This window comes from Phaethon lepturus, unplaced genomic scaffold (assembly GCF_000687285.1).
Source record: "Phaethon lepturus isolate BGI_N335 unplaced genomic scaffold, ASM68728v1 scaffold52875, whole genome shotgun sequence".
Taxonomy (NCBI): domain Eukaryota; kingdom Metazoa; phylum Chordata; class Aves; order Phaethontiformes; family Phaethontidae; genus Phaethon; species Phaethon lepturus.
The window spans coordinates 15,116-37,112 of record NW_010543715.1 but is presented as its reverse complement, the minus strand read 5'-3'; the positions used below and the strand labels follow the sequence as shown (position 1 = coordinate 37,112).

Below are 21,997 nucleotides of genomic sequence, written 5' to 3'. Positions count from 1 at the left end.
TAAAAACCAGAGTTACGCCAGTACTGAATCACCATTCAGAACAATGCAGAATGGGTAAGCCATGACAAGAATTTTCAAAACCAGTGTTTCACTTACATGGAAGTAGACACAGTGAGGTATACAGTTGAGATGTGTATTTGTTACTCTATAAATTGAGAGTGACATTTTGAAGTAATGAAGTACTTAGTTAGGAATTTATAATAATAGGTGTGTTGCCATTCGAGATTATTCTTATCCTGTTGTATAGACATTGATGGACAATAATTCACTAAACACGCTCTTTGCATTTAAATCTTGTATCTCATTAGTATGAGATTTACCGATTATGGTTATAATAATATGAAGGCACAGTGTCTGCACAATATCTGCCGTTTGTTTTTTCTTCTTTATGCATGCGACCTGTAATTCATTGGTAAAGAAATTTACTTTAATTTTCTTAATACTGAACACAAATTTTAATATGAGGATTACAACAAAAATCCAAGGCACAATATAATTGATTTTTTTATTGCATTTTAACAGGAATATGTTGGGTATGGGGGTTTTTAATGCTTTAATAAAAAGGTAAAATTTGCATCACAGATGAGTTCCAAGAAAGGTTCACAACTGGAAAATATAAAAGCTGATAGAAAGGAAGAACACAGAAGGAAAGAAAAGTACATAAGGACAGAGAGATAAAAGCAAATAAGAGACAGGAGAAGGAACTAGAGGTAAGAGTGGTAGGTGTGGAATAGAGGGAGAAACAGGAGATCAGAACAGTTGTCCAGAGCTGGACACATCAGTCTTTAGGAGAGAAGATGGGGCAGGTGAGATAGACTCATCCTATTAAGATAAAACCATGTGAGTTTGCAACTGAGAAAAATCTGTGTGTGAGAGAGACAAAGCTTAAAGAGAAGACTCAGTAGCCTTGAGGCCATGATCACAGAACCACGAACTGACTTCTGTGCCCTGAGCTGCTGGGTGGCCAAGAACAGTGACAGTCCAGTAAGGTATGTCCCTGCGGTGGTAATACGGATGTCTTCTGACTTCTTACTCTAAGTGCCCTACCTGTGTAGAGAGAATGGAAAATGCATTTTTATATATTCCTCCAAAATCCGCTTTTGTCCAAGTCTTCTGTAGGCTTTTCCCCCCGTTTTCTTTTGGTTTTATGTCACTGAGAGCACCAGTGACATTTCTTCCCCAACAGGAGTTTTTTCTAACACACTTTGACATTCAGAAAATTAATGGAAAATTTCATAAACTTTGGGGGCAGGTTTCCAGATGCTCCGAGTTCGATACACAAATAGCATATGTACTTACACCTTGGCTCCACTTGTTACAAGCACACCAACAAGGTGATCTCAGACACTTTTGCCTTTGAAGCAGGAAGTTTAAAAATAAAAAAATAACCTCACTTTATGAAGTTACTATTCCAGAGAGGGAGTATTTGACAAGCAGTCTGTACGCAATAGAGGGCTTCAGCCTGAAAAAAAAATACTGTCTTTTTGTGGTTTGCTACATAACATGTAGCTTTCTTGTAAGTCTTGTACTTGACAACTTCCAAGTGTTCAAACATCAACACCTTTTCTTTTTTAAGATCTTATTGCAGTTGGTGCTATTTTTTCCCAAATACTACAATAGCAAACAGGATACAGAGTCCGGTTTCTGGTACTGTCTTCTTAATAGCAACAATAAGTCATCATAAAACCACAAGAAGATAAGCAGAAAATTCTTTTGTGTTTTAAAAAGAGACGTCATCTATATAGCTTTGCTGTAAACAGGAGCGTGTGAGAGAGAGAAATAGAACTGGAAACACTTGTAAATAACAGCATGAAATCATTAATGAGTCAGTTTATGCGGCTGAACTTCTCCACTTTGGATTTTTAACTTGCATGCACATGAAAGCTTCCAACACAGCTACTGCATAATTCTGTTCAGCACAGCATGTTTTGCAGTGCCCTCTGATGGTTATTTGGTACGGGATGGCTGTTACCACTGCCAGCTAGTGGCACGGGTGTTTGCCGTGAGGCTGGCTGTAGCTGTACAGTCGGCTCCCTGGCGCTGGTCATCGGCTGATGGTGTAGGCAGGATGCTCAGAACAGCGTCACCGGCTTTCTCACCTGAGCAAAGTCAGTCGCTTCATTAGCTGGTGGTAATACTATGGTTAGCTAAATCCTGTGCCTCTCTATCCATGTATTAATAAAATTTAAATTTTCATCAGGCAAATTTGGGGCATATTTCTATAATGCCAAGTGCTAAAATACCATCATTTAACCAGCAATTGGATTTAAGTTTTAGACTTGTATATTGTGTTTTAATAAGCTTTTTCTTACATAATCTCCAAAGAAATACCTTAAAAACATTCAGATGCATATGTGTACTCCTAATAATCCAAGGTACCTGTCTGGAGGTACAGTGGTGTGTAATTTAGGCACCTGTTTTCCCTTCCAAGCTTTCTTAAAGGGAGCTCAATCTGCTGTCCCATTCTTTTCCCTGCCCCACCAAGGCTTCTGGGTCAATCATGAACCACTGGGCCTGTTGCTTGCTGCCTGTCAGCTGTGTCGACCAGATGACATTTTGGGAACCTCCCGCCTCTTTTGGACCTTACTGTTGATGTGCCATTGTAGAATCGTGGTCTAGCTGTCGTCCTGTCTATGAGTTTGCTGCTTAAATTGCCATAGTAACAAGCCACAAATAATCAAATAGCATCAAGCATCTTGACGTTGTGCTCATGTGGGACTTCTGATAAGTGGCTAGTGGAGAATTAAATGGTGGGTTCAGTGGCATCAACAGCAGGAAGGCTGGCTGGCCAGGCTACAGTCCCACCCTTCTCAGCGCAGTCAGGCCGGGGGTCGACGTCCAGCCTCAGGACATGTCTCACACACGCAGAGTTACTTGAGGCTACACTAACGATGTCATACAACTGATGGACGTATTTTCCTTTTCTAACCAAGTTTGCTCCTCTGGCCCACACGGCAAATGTTGATACCTCAACTCCTGTTCAGGCAGTGGGGTTGGGGGTTTTTGCAAAGAGGAGATAAACACCCCTAAGGAGTTTCTCCTGTAGGTGACAGAGGGTATCTCCGAGCAGGGACAACTGGCCTCTGCCACTGTTGATCAAGGTGTGAACCGAGATTTTTCAGGGACTGACTTTGAAAAGAGCACGTAGTATCGGTTCCTCTTAAGTGTCAGCGCCTGGTGCTGGGCTTAGGAAAACAAATAATAATTGTAAAATATTGTACGCCCTGGAATGTCCATTTTAAAACACCCTGTTAGCTTGCTTGCTTTAACTGGATCCTCGAATAATCATCTCGGCGTGGCATGATGGGCCCAGATAGATCCAAGTTAGTTCCTTTGTGAGATTAATGTGAAGAGATACGTGATTAAATCCTGGCATTACAGCGCAACACACCTGTTCTGGGCTGATCCTGAACATTTTTTCTCCATTGCCTGAGGAGGAGGCTTCTCAAAGGATTACAGTAACACTTTTTGACAAGCTTATACAGGGTGGAGTTTCCATGTAATGACAGGGCTTATTTGATGATGTCTCAGTAATGCATTCTTTTTATTTTTGCTGTCAACATTTATTACTGTAGAAGCATTGACTGTTACACAGCTGGTCCAACTTGTCCACATTTAAGTAACAGTAGGTCTCTCATCGTGTTTATTTTTGTCGTTACGCAACACTAGCACTCCTGCTCTCGGATTAGACTTCAAGGTGGAATTGCAATACCCACAGTTGCTTTGAAAAACTTCGTATTTTTTACAAATATCAATTAAAACCTTCATTTCACTTTAAACTATGTCTGCTGACACACTGTTTTCTTTAGTGTAAAAGAGAGATAGTTAAGAATTTTTAAACTGGAAAAATTGTTGTAAACAGACTCTGACTGAAGGTAAGCTGTAGAAGAATGCAGCCCTGCAGAGTCACCATCTTTGCTCGCTGAGCTTAGGTAACATCTCTTCTTCCTAGATACTGCTACATCGTGAGGAAAATGTAGGTCTTTCCTAACCAATATCTGGATGGGGATTTTAAAAATATGCGAAAGAAAACAAAACCTCCAAAACAGCAATATAAATTCACCTCCTTTTCCCTGCCGCAGCTCTTTGTAAAAGTATGCTTGCGTGTCCATCCCAGCACTCTCTTGTATTAGATGGGGCTTTAATGGCCAAGTGTTATTTCCATAACTTTGCAGTAAGAAGCCTGGTATCACCACGTCTTCCTCCTCCTCTACCTCACTGCTGTCAAATATAAGGGATTTCCTCCCCCCCCCCCCCATATGATGATATAACCGTTTTAGCTTCCTTTTCCTCTTTCCTCTTCTGACGATGTCTCTCACAGCCACAAAGGAAGCTAAAGAGGATCAGTCGTCATGCATATTCTCCTCATCTGTGGTCTGTTTGCCTTCTCCTCCTCCAGATCAGTTGCTTTTCTCCACTCCCTACCTGCAGTTTTGTTCTCCAGTTAGAGGATGGTCTAAGTGCTTCCATCAGCCGCGCAGGAGACCTCTGTGATTTCTGTTTAGGCACTGAAGCTCACATTAAAATCGGTAGAAATTAGGCATCTGAATACCTTTGATAATCTGTGTTCCATCTAACACTGTCATGTGTATCATGGTATATAGTATTTGCACAACGGGAGGTTATGAGAATAAATACATGAAATTCATTAAATTCCAAAGCGCAAAAGCATTATGGTGATGACAGCCATCGAACGAAGATTGTGATTTAACCCCTCAAAAAATCCAATTAGCACATTTACTAATTATTACTAGTTATAACTAATTAAACTACAGTAATCAAAATTTATTTGATTAAATTTTCCAATTTTGTATTTGTAATATGATAGCACCCCAAACGATCGGTTTCCCATTGTGCACTTCACTGCGCTGACACACCGGCAGAGACGAGTGCCACCTTCAAGAGTTTATGGCCTATTTTGAACTTTGACAAAATGCAAGGTAATGATAGAGGAAAGAAAGAAGATAAAATATCTTTAGTTCATCTGGCTTTTTGGCTATACATGTTGATGGCTCCGGTCACCGAATATTCGCGTAGTTTCTCCTAAGAAACAGCGGCTTTCCCCGCTGTACAGCCCCAGTGGGTAGATGTTGTAGCAGGACTGGCTGATTTCCCATGGAAAGCCACTGCAGGACTCCACCTGGCAGGTTCTGGGTGTGTTTTCTTCTTGTCACTTGAGGTAATTCCCAAAAATCAGTATCTGGAACTTGGCTTTCAGCCTTCAATATAGACAGGCAGGATCCTCCAGTGGTTCTCCGTTGTTCTGCCCGCTCGCCCTACCCCGTCCTGCCTTCCCCACCTGTGGCTCTGCCACCACAGAAACTTTCATTTGCTTTGTCTTCATTGTTCTCATGTGCCCAGCACATTCTGTGTACACTTTTTCCTTCCATATATTCCCCATCATGTATGTTTAGTTATACAATGTGCAAGTCTGTCATCTTGGTGAGTCAAATTAATGCTTTTCTTGCGCTGGTTTGTTTGGACAAAGGGGTGTTTCTCTTTAACGCTCCCATGAATAGCCTTAAGCGCTTGCAGATTTTAATTTCAGGAGTGGTTCAGTGAAATGAACTGTCTTTCAGATAAGCATTCAGCATTTTTAAATACATTCTTTTTTTGTCTTTCTTGTAACAGCCGTTTAGTCACTGATGCTCGGAGAACTGTCTTCTGCTCGTGGTTATCTTCTGAAGTTCCATCTCATCTGGTTTTACTTCACAGTAAAACTGATCCCAAAGGGCAATGGGGAATAAAGTATAACACGTCCCTCAGACAAATTAAGTGTAAAGCTGATTCTTGGGGTTAAATCATTAAATCTTCCCTTCAGAAACAACAACAATAAATTAAAGGAAAAAACAAAAAAAAGGCCCAGAAAGGCCAATGCTGACTTTTCCAGCAAAATATCCCATAGAAAAAGCCAAAATTCTTTTTGGTCCTCTGTATTTTTTCCGTGTATAATCTGCAGGAAAAGGGGGGATTGCTGTCCTAAATGCAGTCAGAAATGCCCCTTTTCGATCATCCTGCATCTGAAAACGCCTGCTGTTAGGTGCTTCAGGAGTAACTTCAAGAAATGCTTTGGGGGAATAATTACTGGAGAGAGTTATCCTAAATGTCTTCTTAACCTTACCTGTAATTTTTTCTTAGTCTTGTAGCTCTGCATATTATTCAAGAGAAGGTTTTATCTCATAAACTATCTCATCTATATAAATTTTTACCATTTTTTTAATCACTTTACATCTGTAATATGCATGATACCAAAGAAATTGATAGCTGAAGCATACGTTCTGTGGATAAATGCGATTTTTTTTTTTTTTTTTTTTAAGTATCAACTTTCCATTGAACGAATGTCCCCCCCGTTGTTGCATTGTCAACATGGGAAAGCAGAGATCGGTGACTTTTCCCCTTTAAGGAGCAAAGGAGAGTTGTCTCCTCGACTCATGCCCAAACCCCCTGTGATGTGCATGGTTTGCATTGACACCAGCCTTTGGTCACTGCTGTGGACTTCAGAGTGTAACCCCGTTTCTGATGAAGGCTTTTTGACCGACGCGGGATAAGCTACTGTCTGTTCACACCTTGGTTCCTTGAAAAAGGAAGATGGCACTTTTGCCTTCATTGCAAAAGTGTCGCATTTAGCTATGTTCAGAAGATGCTACGATTTATGTAGGGTTTAATAGGAAAGCTGACAGCTACCTCAGATTTTATTAATGGATAACTTATTACGTTACTTTTTAATTATTAGTGGTATGACTATACTTCTTTTCTTCATGTGTTTTTTCTTAGTGCGATGAAAGATTCTCTGCAAAATATTTTCTTCTGCTTTTTCTGTCACCGCTATGAATTTTCTTTTGTTGCTTCTGGTAAACTTGAGTCACCGTCATACTTTGTATGGTTTCTCTGGAGGAAGAGATGACTAAAATAACAAACTGCGTTACAAAACGGAGAACTGCAACATCTAATGTTTAAAATTTGTCTAAGGTGTAGCTCTGAACCAGAGAATATTATAATTTTGCCATAATCTCTGTGGAGGAGGTGGTTCCTGTAGAGTGTCAGCAGTATTAACAAAACACAGAAGTAGGTACAAAGAGACATTTCATAGGATTACATCTGCTTTTTACCTAAAGAAACCTGGATTCTAGATTTGTTTTTAAGGTCTGTTCCAGTAAGAACAGCATTGTTCCAATGTGGTGTAAAGCTCGGTGGCACGGTCATTTACTTTTAGATGTGGCTCACATATTTCTAGGAGGACCAGGCAGTCATGCGTAGTAATTCTTCACATTCCTGACATCTTTTTCATAATCCACTTTTAGGATGATGATAACTCTGATGAATAGGGAGGAAATAAATATTTTTTAAAGATGCCTGGAATTCATGTTTAGATTCTTCTTGTAGAATCTATAGCATCAGTATTTTTTGCAGTTATCATCCAGATTATATAAATTAAACCAATTTCAGAAATTCCTCAGTGAAGCTCTCTGTAGGTAAATGAATCGTGTGCTCATCACAAGTAACTTCTAATAATTTCCTGGAGTTTTCTAGGCTGTGTAAAATGTAAAATAAAAGCCAGTATTCAATTTCTCCTAACTCTGATTAGTATGTATTATTGGAGTGAGTTTTTAACAATTTTTATAAATCTTAAAATTTTTACTTTTTGAGGGTTGGTTTTAGTTTGGATGGGTTTGGGGTATTTTTTTGTAATCTAAAGTAACTATATGGTAATTGCTAGCAATCTTTGATGAAGGAAAGAGCCTGTCGCTGCAATAGTTGCATCTGATCTTTGTGTTTCCTCTCGGGTATTATTGGACTTGTGTGACCTTTGAAATTCAGTTAGTGTGTGAAGTGAGTGCATGACCTATGAAGTTGCAAAATGTGGAAGCTAAATAGGCTCTCTGCAAAACAATTCCTAATATTTTTTTAAATGCTTGTCCTCTGACAGAATGCCTGAAGTCATCTTCCGTTAGTAAGCTGATTTGGGAAGATAAGTTTTGCTTCTTACCATTCTAAGAAAAATTTACGGTACGCTTATGGAAAGTCTCAGTATAGGTAGTACAAAACCTTTTCTTTTACTGTTACATTCCATCTATGAGAAGAGTTGGGAAGACCTCTGTGTATTCAAGAAGCTTTCCTCATTTTTGGATAACGTAAAAATCGGAGTCGTTTAATTATTTATTTCAACACCCCCTCTTCTCAGAAAGGGAATGTTAATGCAGGGTAGCTTCTGCTGTCAGGTTTGAGTTAATTTTTGAAGGCATTCCATGAGCATAGCACATAAAGCTTGTCAAGGTCCAGAGAAGCCAGAAGGGGAATGGGTTATTCGGTGATTATTGTCCTTTTTACATTTTGCATGATGTACTTCTACTCATGTTTTAGCTTTGCTGAACAAAGCAATGGTTTCTCTATCTTCTGTGAATGAAATTTAGGACACACTGATTGTAGAATAATCTTGTTTCTATAAGGAAGAAGAGTTTCCTCTAAAAAGATCTTGTTACTTTCCAACTGGAGGTTGTATACCTTTTCCTGCAATTTGCCCTTTCTTCTTGTGGTCGCATGCTACTTTAGAGCCTTTTAACCACTAATATGTTAGAGTTTTGTTTGAGGAACATCTTGGCATGTTTGCATGACATAATAGTTATAAAGTATGCTCCTCCCATTTAGAATTGAGTTTTTGCCAAATAGTGACATTTTTGGGAGAAAACTGATCAATTTGCAAAATGATGCCTTTATGTGGAAGAAACCTTGCAGGTGAATGGGAAGATTAACACAATTCTTCACAAAGCAGTAGGTAGGAGATCTTAATTTCTATAAAATACAGGGGACACATTACCCCAGTGCAAGTGCTGTGTTACTGGTAACTACAGGTGATCGTGCTGGAGCCCACCAGCAGTCTCACAGCTAATTCTTATTGATTTTTGTAGGGACCAGTGCAGCCTCTGCAGGGCTCTGGGAGGATTATAAGATGTAAGAGGAGTAAGCGCAGGGGAGCAGACGCTGTCTCTGGCTCCAGAGGCAGAGTATGAAGCTATTGATCGTACACTTTGCTTTATCAGACATCGCCCCAGTGCAGTTATTCCAGCTTACGGGGATATCCGCTCCTTGATCCTCCACCATATGGATGATGCCTCGCTTTGTCAGTAAACCCTTGGTTTTTTGTGTTGTGATCATTAATAAGATACTTTGCAAAGTTTGCTGGCTTGAAGTTGGCATACTAACCACACGTTTGTTGTCTGCCTGCGTCTGTGCACCTCAGACACTTCAGAGTAGGACTTGCTGCTTTCCCATCTCTGTGTAATATTCAGCACAGCATGAATTGAGGCTTCTGGACGATGTTTAATAGTTATGACCCTGGATGGATCCTACTGAGGGTGTTTTTACCAAAGAAGGACCTGGGAGCAGGCCTTCTCTCCCAGGACAAGCCACTAACTGCTGCCAGTCTGAGCGGAGAGCAAATGAAAATCCAGCCTCATCCTTTAAACCTCAGTCTGTCCTTCTCTCATACAACCATCCAAACTGCAGGAGTGAGATCCCTGCAAGATCCTCCCCAGCACCAGCCCACACGTACCCCTCCAGCAACCCCCTCCCGCCGGCTGCCTTCTCCCCACGTGGCTGGTGCAGGAGGAGGCTGCACCGTTCCCGCCGTCTGCGCCAGCTACGGCCCTGATGAAGATGGCAGGGCAGAGAGCCTTGCGGCCAGATCCAGCCCTCGGGCCGGGGCTTGGACATGCCCATCCGTAACACAGCAGCTGAAACATAGCTTTAGGTAAGTCGTAACTTTTAAAGCCAAGGTCGCGCTTGAGGCGTTTCTGAAGTCATTTCTCCTAGTGGTGGTTAGATGAGAAAGGCAGTCAAATATTTTTAAGTCACTGGGGTGATTTTTAAGTGCTGGTGAACATAAAGACATATATCTGTCCACTGTTTGCTCATATTGTTCATTTTCTTTTCTTTTCTTTTTTAGGATGAACGTGAAGCCAGAGAAAATGTGAAAAGAGAGCAGGATGAGGCGTACCGCATATCACTGGAGGCTGACAGAGCAAAGGTGTGTGCGGGGTTAAGTGATCGTGTGAATGTCGGGATGGGAATCTCTCCACAGCTGGAGAAATCTCCCTGGTGCAGGGAACTGCCCACCTCCAGTTCTGCTTTTCAGATGAGACGGTTGCTGTAGGAGCCGTAATTGCCCTTAGTGGTTAGAAAATGGCACTAGATACCGTCACCAAGAGTAGACTTGCCTCTTTTTGCTAAAGCAGTCCTGGCCCCGCTTAATAGTGGTTGGGAAAGGAATGATAGAAGATCACCTAATAAATACCCTATTTCTTATATTAATTTCTACAGAAAAATTGAGGCGTTTGTTTGCTTTCATATAGCTAATGCACATCATTAAACACAGCTGTGGAAAGCGAGGCGATACATGTGTGATTACTGTTTGTGTTTATTAGAGGGAAGCGCAAGAGAGGGAAATGGCAGAGCAGTTTCGCTTGGAACAAATTCGGAAAGAACAGGAGGAAGAACGTGAGGTGGGACGTTTTACCTTTTCTGACAACTTTTTGGATTCATGAAGCTTATGGATATTGCAACTTTTGTTCACCACACGTTGCAAGTTTAATTCAAAGTATACTTTTTATGTGAACAACAAATTATTTTTTAATTAATTTCTTACCATGTGTATATATAAAAATATAGTGGAGCTAAATAATTGTCTTCTACTGCTTAATAGCTTTTCTGTTCCATCATCTGGGTCACAGTTACATCAGATGGGTCTAATTTTGCAGCCAGATATCAAATAGGCCTGCTAACAGGAGGTCCATGAAATGAGCTCTGTAAATGGTGGAATCTTTGGGAACCTCTAGCCTTGTTTCTGCAGGCACTCCTTTTAAAAATATAATACCATGGAGCCCTTTAATTTCTTCCAGGAAGTAGCACAAAGCTTAGCTTCAATTCTGATCAAACTGCCAAATTTAATTTGGGGGACAAAACACTTTTTAAAAAAATCTTCAGAAAAGAAATTCCAAAATCCAGAAAATTGGGTTTATGGTACATTTTTAAATTTCTAAGCAGTCTTCTATAGAATCTTCCTTAGAATGAAAATTGTATTTAAAGAAACACTTTATATGTCTCTAGGCCCATATAAGAAAATAGAAACCATGTGCTGTGAAGAGCAGTGTTTCTCAAACTCTGTTATTTTGTAGATTCTTTCAATTTTGTAGATTGTGTGGGCACCAGTACCTGTCAGAGATGGCTCCTGTAGCCTCCTTCGGGGTCTAGAGTAGCTCCTGGCCTAGCTGTGTGGCTGTGTAGGCATTTGCATAAAGCAGCATGTGCACGAATTTACTTACTTTAGTGCCTTCCTCTTTTTCACTTCCTGGCAAATACAGAACATGGCAAAAAGGCTGGGATACAGCCATGTCTCTTCCCCTGAAGTCCCACACATTTCAAAGGATAGGCGAAATAGAATAGTCATTAAAATATTTCCATCTGTTCTCTGAAGTTCTTGAAATATAAGTCCTAACAGAACTGCTGTGAAACACCGCTGATACTTGAAAAGGACTTTGAAACTCTTGAATAAGATTTTCAAAATAAAAGTGATATTCACATATAAATGGATTGATTGAAATCAGAGTTGATCGGGGGTTGTCCTTTGACTTCTAGGCATATAAGATTCTGTGAGCAAGTTGCTAATGAATACAAAGCTGTATCGGTATCCCTGTTGAACACATATAAATGTATACTTGACATTTCAGTCTTGTGTACTTTGCTGACTTATGAAAAAATTGCATTATACAACTGCAAAAAAGTTGGCTATGAACACATTTATTATTCCCCAAGATAAACCCGATAAACAAACTGTATGAGCAATGCATTTGCATTTATGTATTTTGACCAAGGTAATTGCATTAAAAAACTTGAACCATTTAAGCATCCAAGAACCTTTTAAACGGTACTGCATTGTAATACTAGATTCAGTTCAAACAGAAGTATTCGATGGTTTGGGAAAGATGCAGTCCACTTCTTTATTATCCTACAGTATCTGATGACTTTTTTAGCTCCTGTTGTTAACATAAACCAAGAACAAGCTAAATCACAACTGCAGGAGCAGCGCACAAAACTGGACTCAGAACTGTGTCAAGAATAATCGTAAAATGGCAATTCTGTGAGGTTAATAGGAATCAAACATAAATCAGTACTGCAGCAGTTGAGCAATCAGCTCACACTCCAATTCAAGAAAGTAGTATGTTTTTCTTTTTGAAGTAATTTTGCACACATAAAAACATTAATTAATTGTGCTTTATTATATCTGCTCCTGAACCCTTGCTGATACTTTGGCCTTTTCGAAATCGTTTTCTTAGGCAAAGGCTGCAAGACTGGTCCATGTTATCAAAATATACCTGGGCTTCCCTGTTTAATTTAGAGTGCAGCAATGAAAATAATAGGATCTGTTTGCTTAGTAGAACAAAAGGGATTTTAACAATAATGTTTACTAACACTCCCCATTTTCAAGTATACAGATTACTTATGCTGAATTGTTCTGCAACAGTGTTTACTTACAGAAGTGGCTTTATGTTCAGTTTGTACATTTAAAATCTGACTATTGAGCTATTCGCATACTGAACATCTTTTTATCAACAAACTGAAATTGCTTGTTCAGGTCCAAGAGTTATTAATGTGATCCGTCTCATCATTGTTTTCTGCCTTGGTTCACTGGTAGAGAATATCCACTGTAAATTGCCATTTTATGTTGAAGCCTTGGAGACTACTCACTTTGGGGAGCGACGCACTCTTTGCACAAAGAAAAGAGCTCTAATGAGCTACTGTTGTTTATTTTTCTATAATATAATTGATTGGGCTCAGTAAATAATGTAGCATCTGTTGTTATACTGTGTGGGGAAATGTCAAAACAGAAAGATAGTAAGCAGGTGGCTGAGAACGGAGAGAGAGAAAATTAAAATAGAATCTATTTAAAAATATAATCTCATAGTAGATGAGCAAAAATGAACTCAAGTTCTATGTATAAATATTTATACTGAGCTATAATTTGCTCAGAGGTTCATGTGTAAGAAGCAGACTATTTAAAAGCCGTCATAATCTTGCTTCTGCCCATTCCTTTCTCTTTAATGTAATCATCCTCCATTGGTTTCTGTTACTAAATGACCTTTGGAGGTTTAACAGCAACTGTGTATCTTGAAAGTTCCTTGAAAAATCTAGGTAAATCCGTGCCTGCCTGCCTCTCCAGTTTGAAAAGTTGTCTTTTAGGTGTATCATGCTGCTGCTTCTATTCACGGACATTCTCATGAACTGCTGCCACACGTGAGGTGATCCTGTAACAAGGCTGCTTTCTATGTACGATCTCATTTTTAGAAGATGCCACTGCCTGCTCATGAGTACTGCCAGCACTCAGTACCCTTGCAAATCAAGCCCACCTCGTTCAGCAGTCTAATATTAGGCATCAATTAAAAAAAAAAAAAAACAAAACTTCTGATCAAAGTATTAGTGTTGTAGTAGCTCCTGGAGGCAGAGAACAGAGACTTGGTTCCTGCCCTTAAAATCTTGACATCAGCAGTACACACAACGTTAGCAGGAAGACAAACATACGCATTTTCAGACATGTAATATCATTGCAATTTTCGGGTTGATTTCATGCAAGTTGTTGCAGAAAATATGCACACCTGTGCTTGGAACCATCTTCCTGCAAATAGTAGTAATAACAATTGCTTGCTTTAAATCTTAAAGCTCCCACTTCTGTCCTCCCACTTTTCTTCTTTGACCATTCCTACTTTTAGATGTACTCTATGTATCTAATGTACCTTCATGATATTTCTAATTATGTCTTTTAAGAGTGTTTTAGTTTATTTATAGTAATGTGTCTTTTTACTGTGAACTGCCACTAAGAGTCTTGTCTTTGCTGCAAATGGTCAATTACTGTGTGCAAAAGCGAGGCAATTTGATAAGTGCATTTGAAGAAACACTTTTACTGCCTTTTAATTTATACCCTTCAAGGAAGCAACTGGCCACTTGACAATTATTGTCTCATTCAAATTTTTTCCAAGGCTTTCTGCCAAATGATTAAATTACTTATCCCCATCATGCATTAACTGTAGACCTAATAATATGTGTTATAAAGAAGGATTTATTTTAATTAGTTGTCTGGTGGGCTGTTATTAGGGAACGAATAAAAATGATTTTGTCACTGAGATATAAAGCACAGCTATGGCTCTGGAGAACTGTGGCACATCTTGGGAGTTCTGGAAGCAATAAAAAGAAAAGCATTCTGTCCTTTTCTTCTGTTGCTAGCATTGCAACCTAAATGGTTATTTTTCCTTCCTCAGGCTATCAGGCTCTCTCTTGAGCAATCTTTGCCTCCTGAACCGAAAGAGGAGAGCACCGAGTCTGTCAGTAAACTGCGTATTCGGACACCCAGTGGAGAATTCTTTGAGCGACGTTTCCTGGCCAGCAGCAAGCTGCAGGTTGTCTTTGATTTTGTAGCTTCCAAGGGATATCCTTGGGAGGAGTACAAGCTGCTGGGCACCTTTCCGAGGAGAGATGTGAGTAAATGTACCTTTCATGAATAAATACCACTGCTTCTCACTGCTGTATGTTACATGACCAATGCTATAGCATAGAAGGTAAAAGATCTGCCTGAATACCTTAGAGTGCTGCCAAGCTCTGTGACTGTAAGCAAGCCAGGCGCTAACCTGACAATGCTGTCATATGTTACATACAGAATTGCGTTGCAAAATCTGTTTCCAGTGACATTGTAAAAAAACCTCCGTTTCCAAAACAAACAAGTTGTGGACCATTTTCAATGAAAACTGACCAAATATCCTGAGCTAGCATCGCTCACATCCTGTTTTGAAGGAAGCCGCATCAATATTGGTACACTGTTTAGGTCTGTTATGGGTAATACTTCTGATCTTTCTGGTTTTGCCATTTTGATGCCATTTTATGTCATGAGCAAGGAAGGCTCAGTGTCAGATAGCATACAGTTATGAGCTAATCAGTACATTCTAATAAATTATTCATCTACCTGTTATATAATACCAGTAGATAATCATTTATATCTCCTACCTCAAAATTCTAATGATGTACCTGCTGTGACCAATTTTCAAAAGCATCAATACTGCTTACAAAAGCCAATAAAATTCTGTTGCTTTATCAGCAGATACTTATGTGCTGGTTACTAAGTTTCTTTGAAAACAGACCTATACATTTTCTGCTCCATTACAAATTAACCTTCATTTCTTATTTAGCTGTTGTTAGAGCAGAGGTAAAAGTCAGTGGGTCCAACTGTGCAGTAATTACCTGGGGCCCTGCATAAAAGGCGAAGGTAACAGGCACTACAGAGCCAAGCAGTGATGGGTGAAGTTCAGCAGCTTTTTGGCCGTGCTGCCTCAGGACTGCAAACGAGTGGGGGCAGCTCTGGATCAGGCAGGGTTTTGTTTGCTGGGGGCATCTCCAGGTGGCTGGTTAAGCCCTTTTTCATCAAAGGAGCTCAGTAACTTGGGTTGCTTTTCCATTTTGTTTCCTGTCACTGCCCCTGGAGGAAGTTCACTAGGAATAAGGCTCTGATTAGGGTGTTTACAGTACTGTTTTGTAACAGATACCTCTTGCTTTATCATTGTACTTGTAAGTACTCCAGAGGGTTACAAGTACTCCAACGGGGACAAAAATAATGTCCTTAGCAAGCATAGGACCTTGAGAGTGGATGTGATTTCTAACCAGTTTTTGGCATAACTCTGTGAACAGGATTGTAGTGCTTACAGCTTTTAGTCCACCTTGTCTTATATTGAGAATCCTAATCAGTCAGACTGGAAAGCAGTATTTAAGGAATCTCATTAATCACTAATTAACTTTACTCCTTAAGCATGTAATATCATTTCCAACAGAACCAAAGACTAGAAGTCATCTATGTTTCCAGATTACTGATCATTCAGTTTACTTGATAGAAGAAAAACAATCTTTTGTGCAGTCTAAACAATGCTTTTGTGTATTTTCAATATTCTGCAAGTCATACCTCCCTACCTGTAACATATTTGTGTCTTAGTACATATTTAATATAATTTAATATAATTTTTACATTCGTTTTGTACTTTAGACTGTCTGTTTCTGACTTAATTGCATCATGATCATTATTAATTTCAGTTCTCTGTAACAAACTTAAAAATTGATCAGACAACTCACATAAGAACAAATTAAAAAAGGAGTAGAAAGTAAAAAAGACCACTAAATTAGAACAGGCTGGTATTTTCAGTACATCTGTGAAACTGCCAGGGAGAAAACGCTGCGGCAAAGAAAGGAGAATTTAATGGCAGGATACAGAGCAGTTCATCTGTTGTGTGGGAAGCAAAGACCTTGTCATCTTTTTTCTATGATTTCAACCTAATAATGCCATCTATGAGGAGTCACATAAATGATTCATGCTGATTGACTCAGTGGCCGTGTATGAATCCAGTTGCCATTGTGACCACCAGAGCTACAACAGACAAAAAATAATTCCCAGGGGTTTGCTAACCATTGAGAACTATAAATGACATCTGCCATGTTCCCCAGGTTTGGAAAGTTGGAAGTGTGCAACTCCATAAACAGATTTAAAAAAAAAAAAAAAAGTAATTTATGAATGCCTTGGAAGTACAGTAAAAGTATATATTCATTGTCTTAGACTTTGTGGTATATAGTCTTTTAAAAATACACTAAAAGATGGCAAGATCCTTCTGCTATATGATATACATGTAAGTCACAAACATCCACTGAAACCTGTGCAACAAGAACAGAGCATTTGGGATGCCTGTGCTCCAGAAAACAATAGCATTTAAAATGTTTGTTTGTATTTAAACTACACATAGCATTTTTGAAAAAAATATGTTTGGAAGTATCAGAATTACTTTGCTGGTGTTTTTGCTGCAATAAGATGAAAACATGTCTTCTCAAGTTAGTATTTTTCCTTCTATCCTAATCTGTATTACAATAACATACACACCCTGAAAAGTGTTTCTGTCTTATCAAAACGAGGGGATTATCTTCAACCAAATCAGCATTTTCTTGTAATAAACTTGTTAGAGTGTTTTTACCTGCTCGTCAAAGCCATCGGTCCTGATACAGTGTTGCTGAAGTATTTTTACTTCTTTGGCAAATAAAAATTCATTAGTTCTTAGTTCTATGTTCCAGTTGCTTACACAGATATCCTTAGCTAACTTAAAGTTGGTATCATAACCCTACTGTAAATACAAACTTTTACACATGAGTAAATACACAGACTAACCTTTTCCAGGCACTACTTGTAGATTTTAAAGCAGCAGTGACATTCCAAAGCAGTTAAGCACATGCAGTGACTTGTTACTGGGTCTTTGTCACCGACCGTGTTGTTCTTTCTACTAGCACTGAAATTAGATATTAACCACCTCCTCTCTTACCAAGGCAGTACCTTACCCAAGGCAGCACTACATACCGTACCGACAAGTGTGTATCACACGGGTGAACCTGGGTCAGCAGGTAGCTCGTACCTCTAACTTTGAAAACGTTTGGCAAGCACATCTTTCAGAGTGAAAAGCTGTATTGTAAGTTCTTTGCATTATTCTTAAATGCACCTGCAAAGGCTTTATGGCAGCAAATGTGCACGCTATTTAAATATATGTGCTGATTTTAGAATTATAGTTCCTTTTCTTCCAAGAATTGCTCTAAACTTCAAAATGCATTTAACTATAACAAAAAGAGCTTACCCTAAGCATATTAGCATGCTCAGTCAACCTTCTCATTCAGTATTTCTCCTAAATCACTTTCTCTTAAAAGCCTTCCCAAACACTAATTCCGGTAGTCCTTTCAGGCTGCCAGCTGCAAGATCCACCTTCTCCCAGTACCCTGGAGACTTCCCAGGTGATCAGTTCCTCACTTCCTTCTGTGGTGGAGGTCTGCAGAAGCCTTCCTAAAACTCTTTAATATCTTATGGACTGGGCATTTCACCACACTTCAGGCAAGAAGCTGAAGATGTACCACGTCTAGCTGAAACTATAGGAGGAATGTCCAGAATAAATTTACCCAAACTGGGCTTCAGCCACCCTACTAAGGTCATCGATATGTTTGTGAACGTTTTATGGTATCTGACAGAAAGGGAGGTCCTGGCATGCACTCTCTTTTGAAAGACTGTTTTTGAAAGACTGAATTTATTAATTTCTTCTGAAGAATCAAAATTGCAATCTACAATTTCTTTTGCTCATTTCTCCTTAAGGTGGAGCATTAGCTATGTATTTGGGAGTATGCCTTTTGCAGACTCGGTATTAGAGACTTAAGCTCTTTATTTACTGTATCTGGAAGCCCTGGTAAGCCAAGACTTCTACAGTATTTCACATTTTATTTTTCTGAGCCACAGCATAGGATCAGGTGGCAGTTAAGTCACTTAAGGTTATTTAAATGCATCTAAAATGTTGCTTAATAATTCAGAACCAGTTTGCTCTGTTTAGAGTATTAAGATTTTTTAAATCCTTTTAATTAACCAATTTCAACAGCAGTTTAAATAAACAGAAATTTAAAAATCTGCCTCCCTTGAAAGGACAGAAAATAAATTTAACTCAGATTGCATGTCAATTTAAATTAGATATGATCAGGATTTCAGTAAATTTAGGGCCAGAAAATTTTTACTACTACATGGGAGCATAGAGTAAGATATTCCTCCAAACCCAAATGTGATCATTCATTCCTGTGCTCTGGCAGGAGTAACCCTCTTTGATACCCACAGGGGTGAAAATAACACCACCAGCTAATAAGTTTAGCTGCAGCACTCAGCACACGTAGTCATCTGAGCAGGTAAGTATCCTCTGATGTTCTCAGAAAGGTAATGTTAGGGCATGATCTCTATATTGCTATGCCAGGTAGTTTGGCAATTTTTGTGTATCTGTTCTAGAAGCCATTCTTTGTAAGGATTATTCTGCATTTCACTTGCTGCAAAGTACTTCCTTCAAATAACCTCCTTTTAAGCTCATTAGGTGGTGTTTAAACTCTTTAAAATAGATCATGAAAGAGTTATATGTCCAGGACCACCTCTGGTTTTTAACATTCTTTCCCCTAATCATCACCTTGATAGAAAGGTGGAAGAGAGATGTTATTGTGAGAAAGGATTCATGCAGTTACATGGTTAAACCAAAAAGCACTTTCAGTAACTTCACATAAATCAGGAAAGTAGCTTGAATATCTGTCTTACAGCAAAGGAGAATTTCAGATGAATGAAGTATTTTTCTGATATGTTAAAAAAATCTGAGAACATTTTTGTAAGCTCAGGGAAAACTTAACGTGATCCATGTAATTTTTTGTCACTTCAGTTACTGATATTTATATTTCCTACTACATAAAATAGTACTCATCTGTTTTAATTCACATAATTTAAAAATTTTCAGGTCAATATGCACAAGGCCACAGCCACCTGCAAAGGTAGACATTCCTCGTCTTGTCATTTACAACTGTCCTTAAGTCAATACTACCTGCCCTTGTCTTTCCTCTCTTTTCAGGATACGTTGTTATTTTATTTATTCAAACAGTTATGTTTAGTTTAGTTAGGACACTGAGAAGTTGCCTAAACAAACTGGCCATACCAGACTAGCATATTCCCATGCCTCTTTTAGAAGCATGATTTCTGAATGTTCTTCCTGACGGCTTGCAACAGTAGAACGATTGGACTGATTAATTTGGAGTGCAAGAGGAATGGACCACGTATCATTGCAGACAGAACACTGAAGCATTTGGAACCCCTAGGTTTTACTGCTTTTAGCAAGTTTGTTGCTTACAAAGAATAGTATCAGTGTCACCTACAAAAGGAGTAGGTGATAGTCTTGCCCTACTGAAGTCAATGGCAGTACTTTAGAGAATGTTTTGGTTCTTGAAATATGATGTTTACTTTTGAGGAAATATAATTTCCATATAGATAGTCAAAAATTCTGTTGGTACTACGGAAAGATTTTTTTCATGTTTTCTTCCAAGAAAGACAGACTTGATCTGTCTTTTCAGATCTTTTCTGATGTTGTTGCGTAAGTATGATATCCAAAGAGAAAGATTAAAGCCCTTCATGTATCAAGTCACTGAAAGGAGATGGGAGGAATGTCTTCCTCATCTGATAGATGTAAGCTTCTTCTAAAGAGAAATAGAATTACATTCTATAGGTCAATATAGTTTCTGATCTCTTACAACAACTATTTGAATATGGGGAATTTTTAACCAATTTCAGGAAATAGGTGTGCGCTTCAATGAGCTGTTTTACTTAAGACTTACTAAAGTAAGCAAGCATTCACCACAACACTGAATACTCAGTGTGGTATGTGAACTCTCAGTTGAGTCATCCTCATTAGTTAACCCAATGACTAATGCCAACCATGTGATTAATATATTCTACCCAAGCACAACCCTCAGACCAAAAGTGTTCTTTTATTCAGCATTGACCCATTTTACAAAACATTTATTTCGGGGTAGGCGCGTTATTGTTCACAGGAAGATGCCTTAGTTAAGCAGTAGAGCTTTGCTGTTGCATATGGCATTATCCAGCGTAAACTGGGCCTAAGATACTTTGTACTTTTTCCACAGAATTCAAGCTTAATGTCAATTTTGTGGGCTTTTTTCTCCTCGTAGGAAGAAAATGTAATGATAAAATACCGATCAAGAGCCTTTGTAATAGTATGATACTAAGAATGCTGCGTCTGGTTACCAGAAAATTTAATGATCTCCTGCTGTTTTGGTAATTGCATAAGTAATACATCAGACTAAATCACCAAAGCTGTCTTAGGCGTGCTTTTTATTTTCTTTACCTATCTACCAATCACAATGTTATACTGTAGATATCATTGTGGTATCTGAACATCTTAATCCTTTGAACTTGTGATAAAAATCCTTTTGGATTCTTTTCCCATGCAGTTATAATTAAGTGCACATGAATCCAGTCCTGGGTCATTCTCCTGTGAGTGACTGTGTTCACATCCATTCCCCTTTGGGATGTATGTATGCAAAGCAAAGTTCCTGCAGTTCATTTGGAGCACTAAATGTATTTAGATGTTTTCAGACTTCCAGAAGATGTGGCTGTTGGCCTCCTTTCAGCTCTTTATCAATATCCACAGTGAAAGCTATAGTATTTCTGGGGCCATGATCTTTCTTCTCTGTAGCTAGCACATTTTAAAATAATTAAATGCATTAATAATTGTTAGTTCCATGTGAGCACGCTGGCAGCAGTGCCCACAAGTAACGGACAGTTTTGCTCCTTGGCACAGCAGAAAGGATGCTTAACATACAAATGCTCTGATCTGTAAATGCCAGTACGTAGACCTTTTCTCTACTCAGCAAGAAAACTGAAAGTAAATAGTGTGGAGGAGCAGGTGAGGAAGCTCTTCTGTTCACAGGTCCTTCGTCAGGAAGAGACCCGTTCCAGAGTATTCCGTCAGCTCCTCTTTCTTTCCAAGAAACCACACAAAGAATTCCTAAATAGATGAAATATTTCAAACCAGGAAGAAGGAAGGGAGGAAAGCAGAAAATCTGAGGAGATCTTTACAGCACTTTCCTCACCCCTCAAAATCTGAAGTCTTGCAGTCTCAGAGTTGTTGGCACTGTGGAGACCAGCATTGTCTTGGGCAGTACCTGCAGACAACTCCTCTGACTGACACTAACTTCGAGTTCTTGCTGTCAGTGTACAAGGCAACTTGTGTAATATTTTAACACCATCAATACCACATCAACAAAAGTGATATTATTGAAAGAGACTCTAATTTAAATACTTTTGTGTTTTTACTACTGCCAAAATGAAAAATTGTATTTGTTATTTTGTCATTGAAAATGAGCTTTGTTTGAAAGGCAAGAGGAAGATGCAGCCTTTCTGTAGTGATTTTTTTCACTGAGATTAATTCTTAGAAATAAAAACAAAAGAGATATTCAGTCATGTTAGTAACTGCATGTATTTTGGGGGAGTACTGATTACTAAATAAAATTTCTCATCTTGCACTAAAAAGAAGCACAGAACTACCTCAGAGCTACCCAAGTGGAACTGCTGTACACAGTG

General features: G+C 38.9%; 1 protein-coding gene across 1 annotated transcript in view; it reads left to right on the top strand.

Moving 5' to 3' along the window:
• Nucleotides 1-21,997, top strand: part of FAF1 (Fas (TNFRSF6) associated factor 1) — a 58,226-nt gene that overhangs the window by 29,456 nt on the left and 6,773 nt on the right. The window contains exons 8-10 of the mRNA XM_010288412.1: nucleotides 9,944-10,024; nucleotides 10,422-10,499; nucleotides 14,307-14,522. Coding sequence (XP_010286714.1) covers nucleotides 9,944-10,024; nucleotides 10,422-10,499; nucleotides 14,307-14,522 — 375 coding nt within the window. The remainder of the gene's footprint in view (nucleotides 1-9,943; nucleotides 10,025-10,421; nucleotides 10,500-14,306; nucleotides 14,523-21,997) is intronic.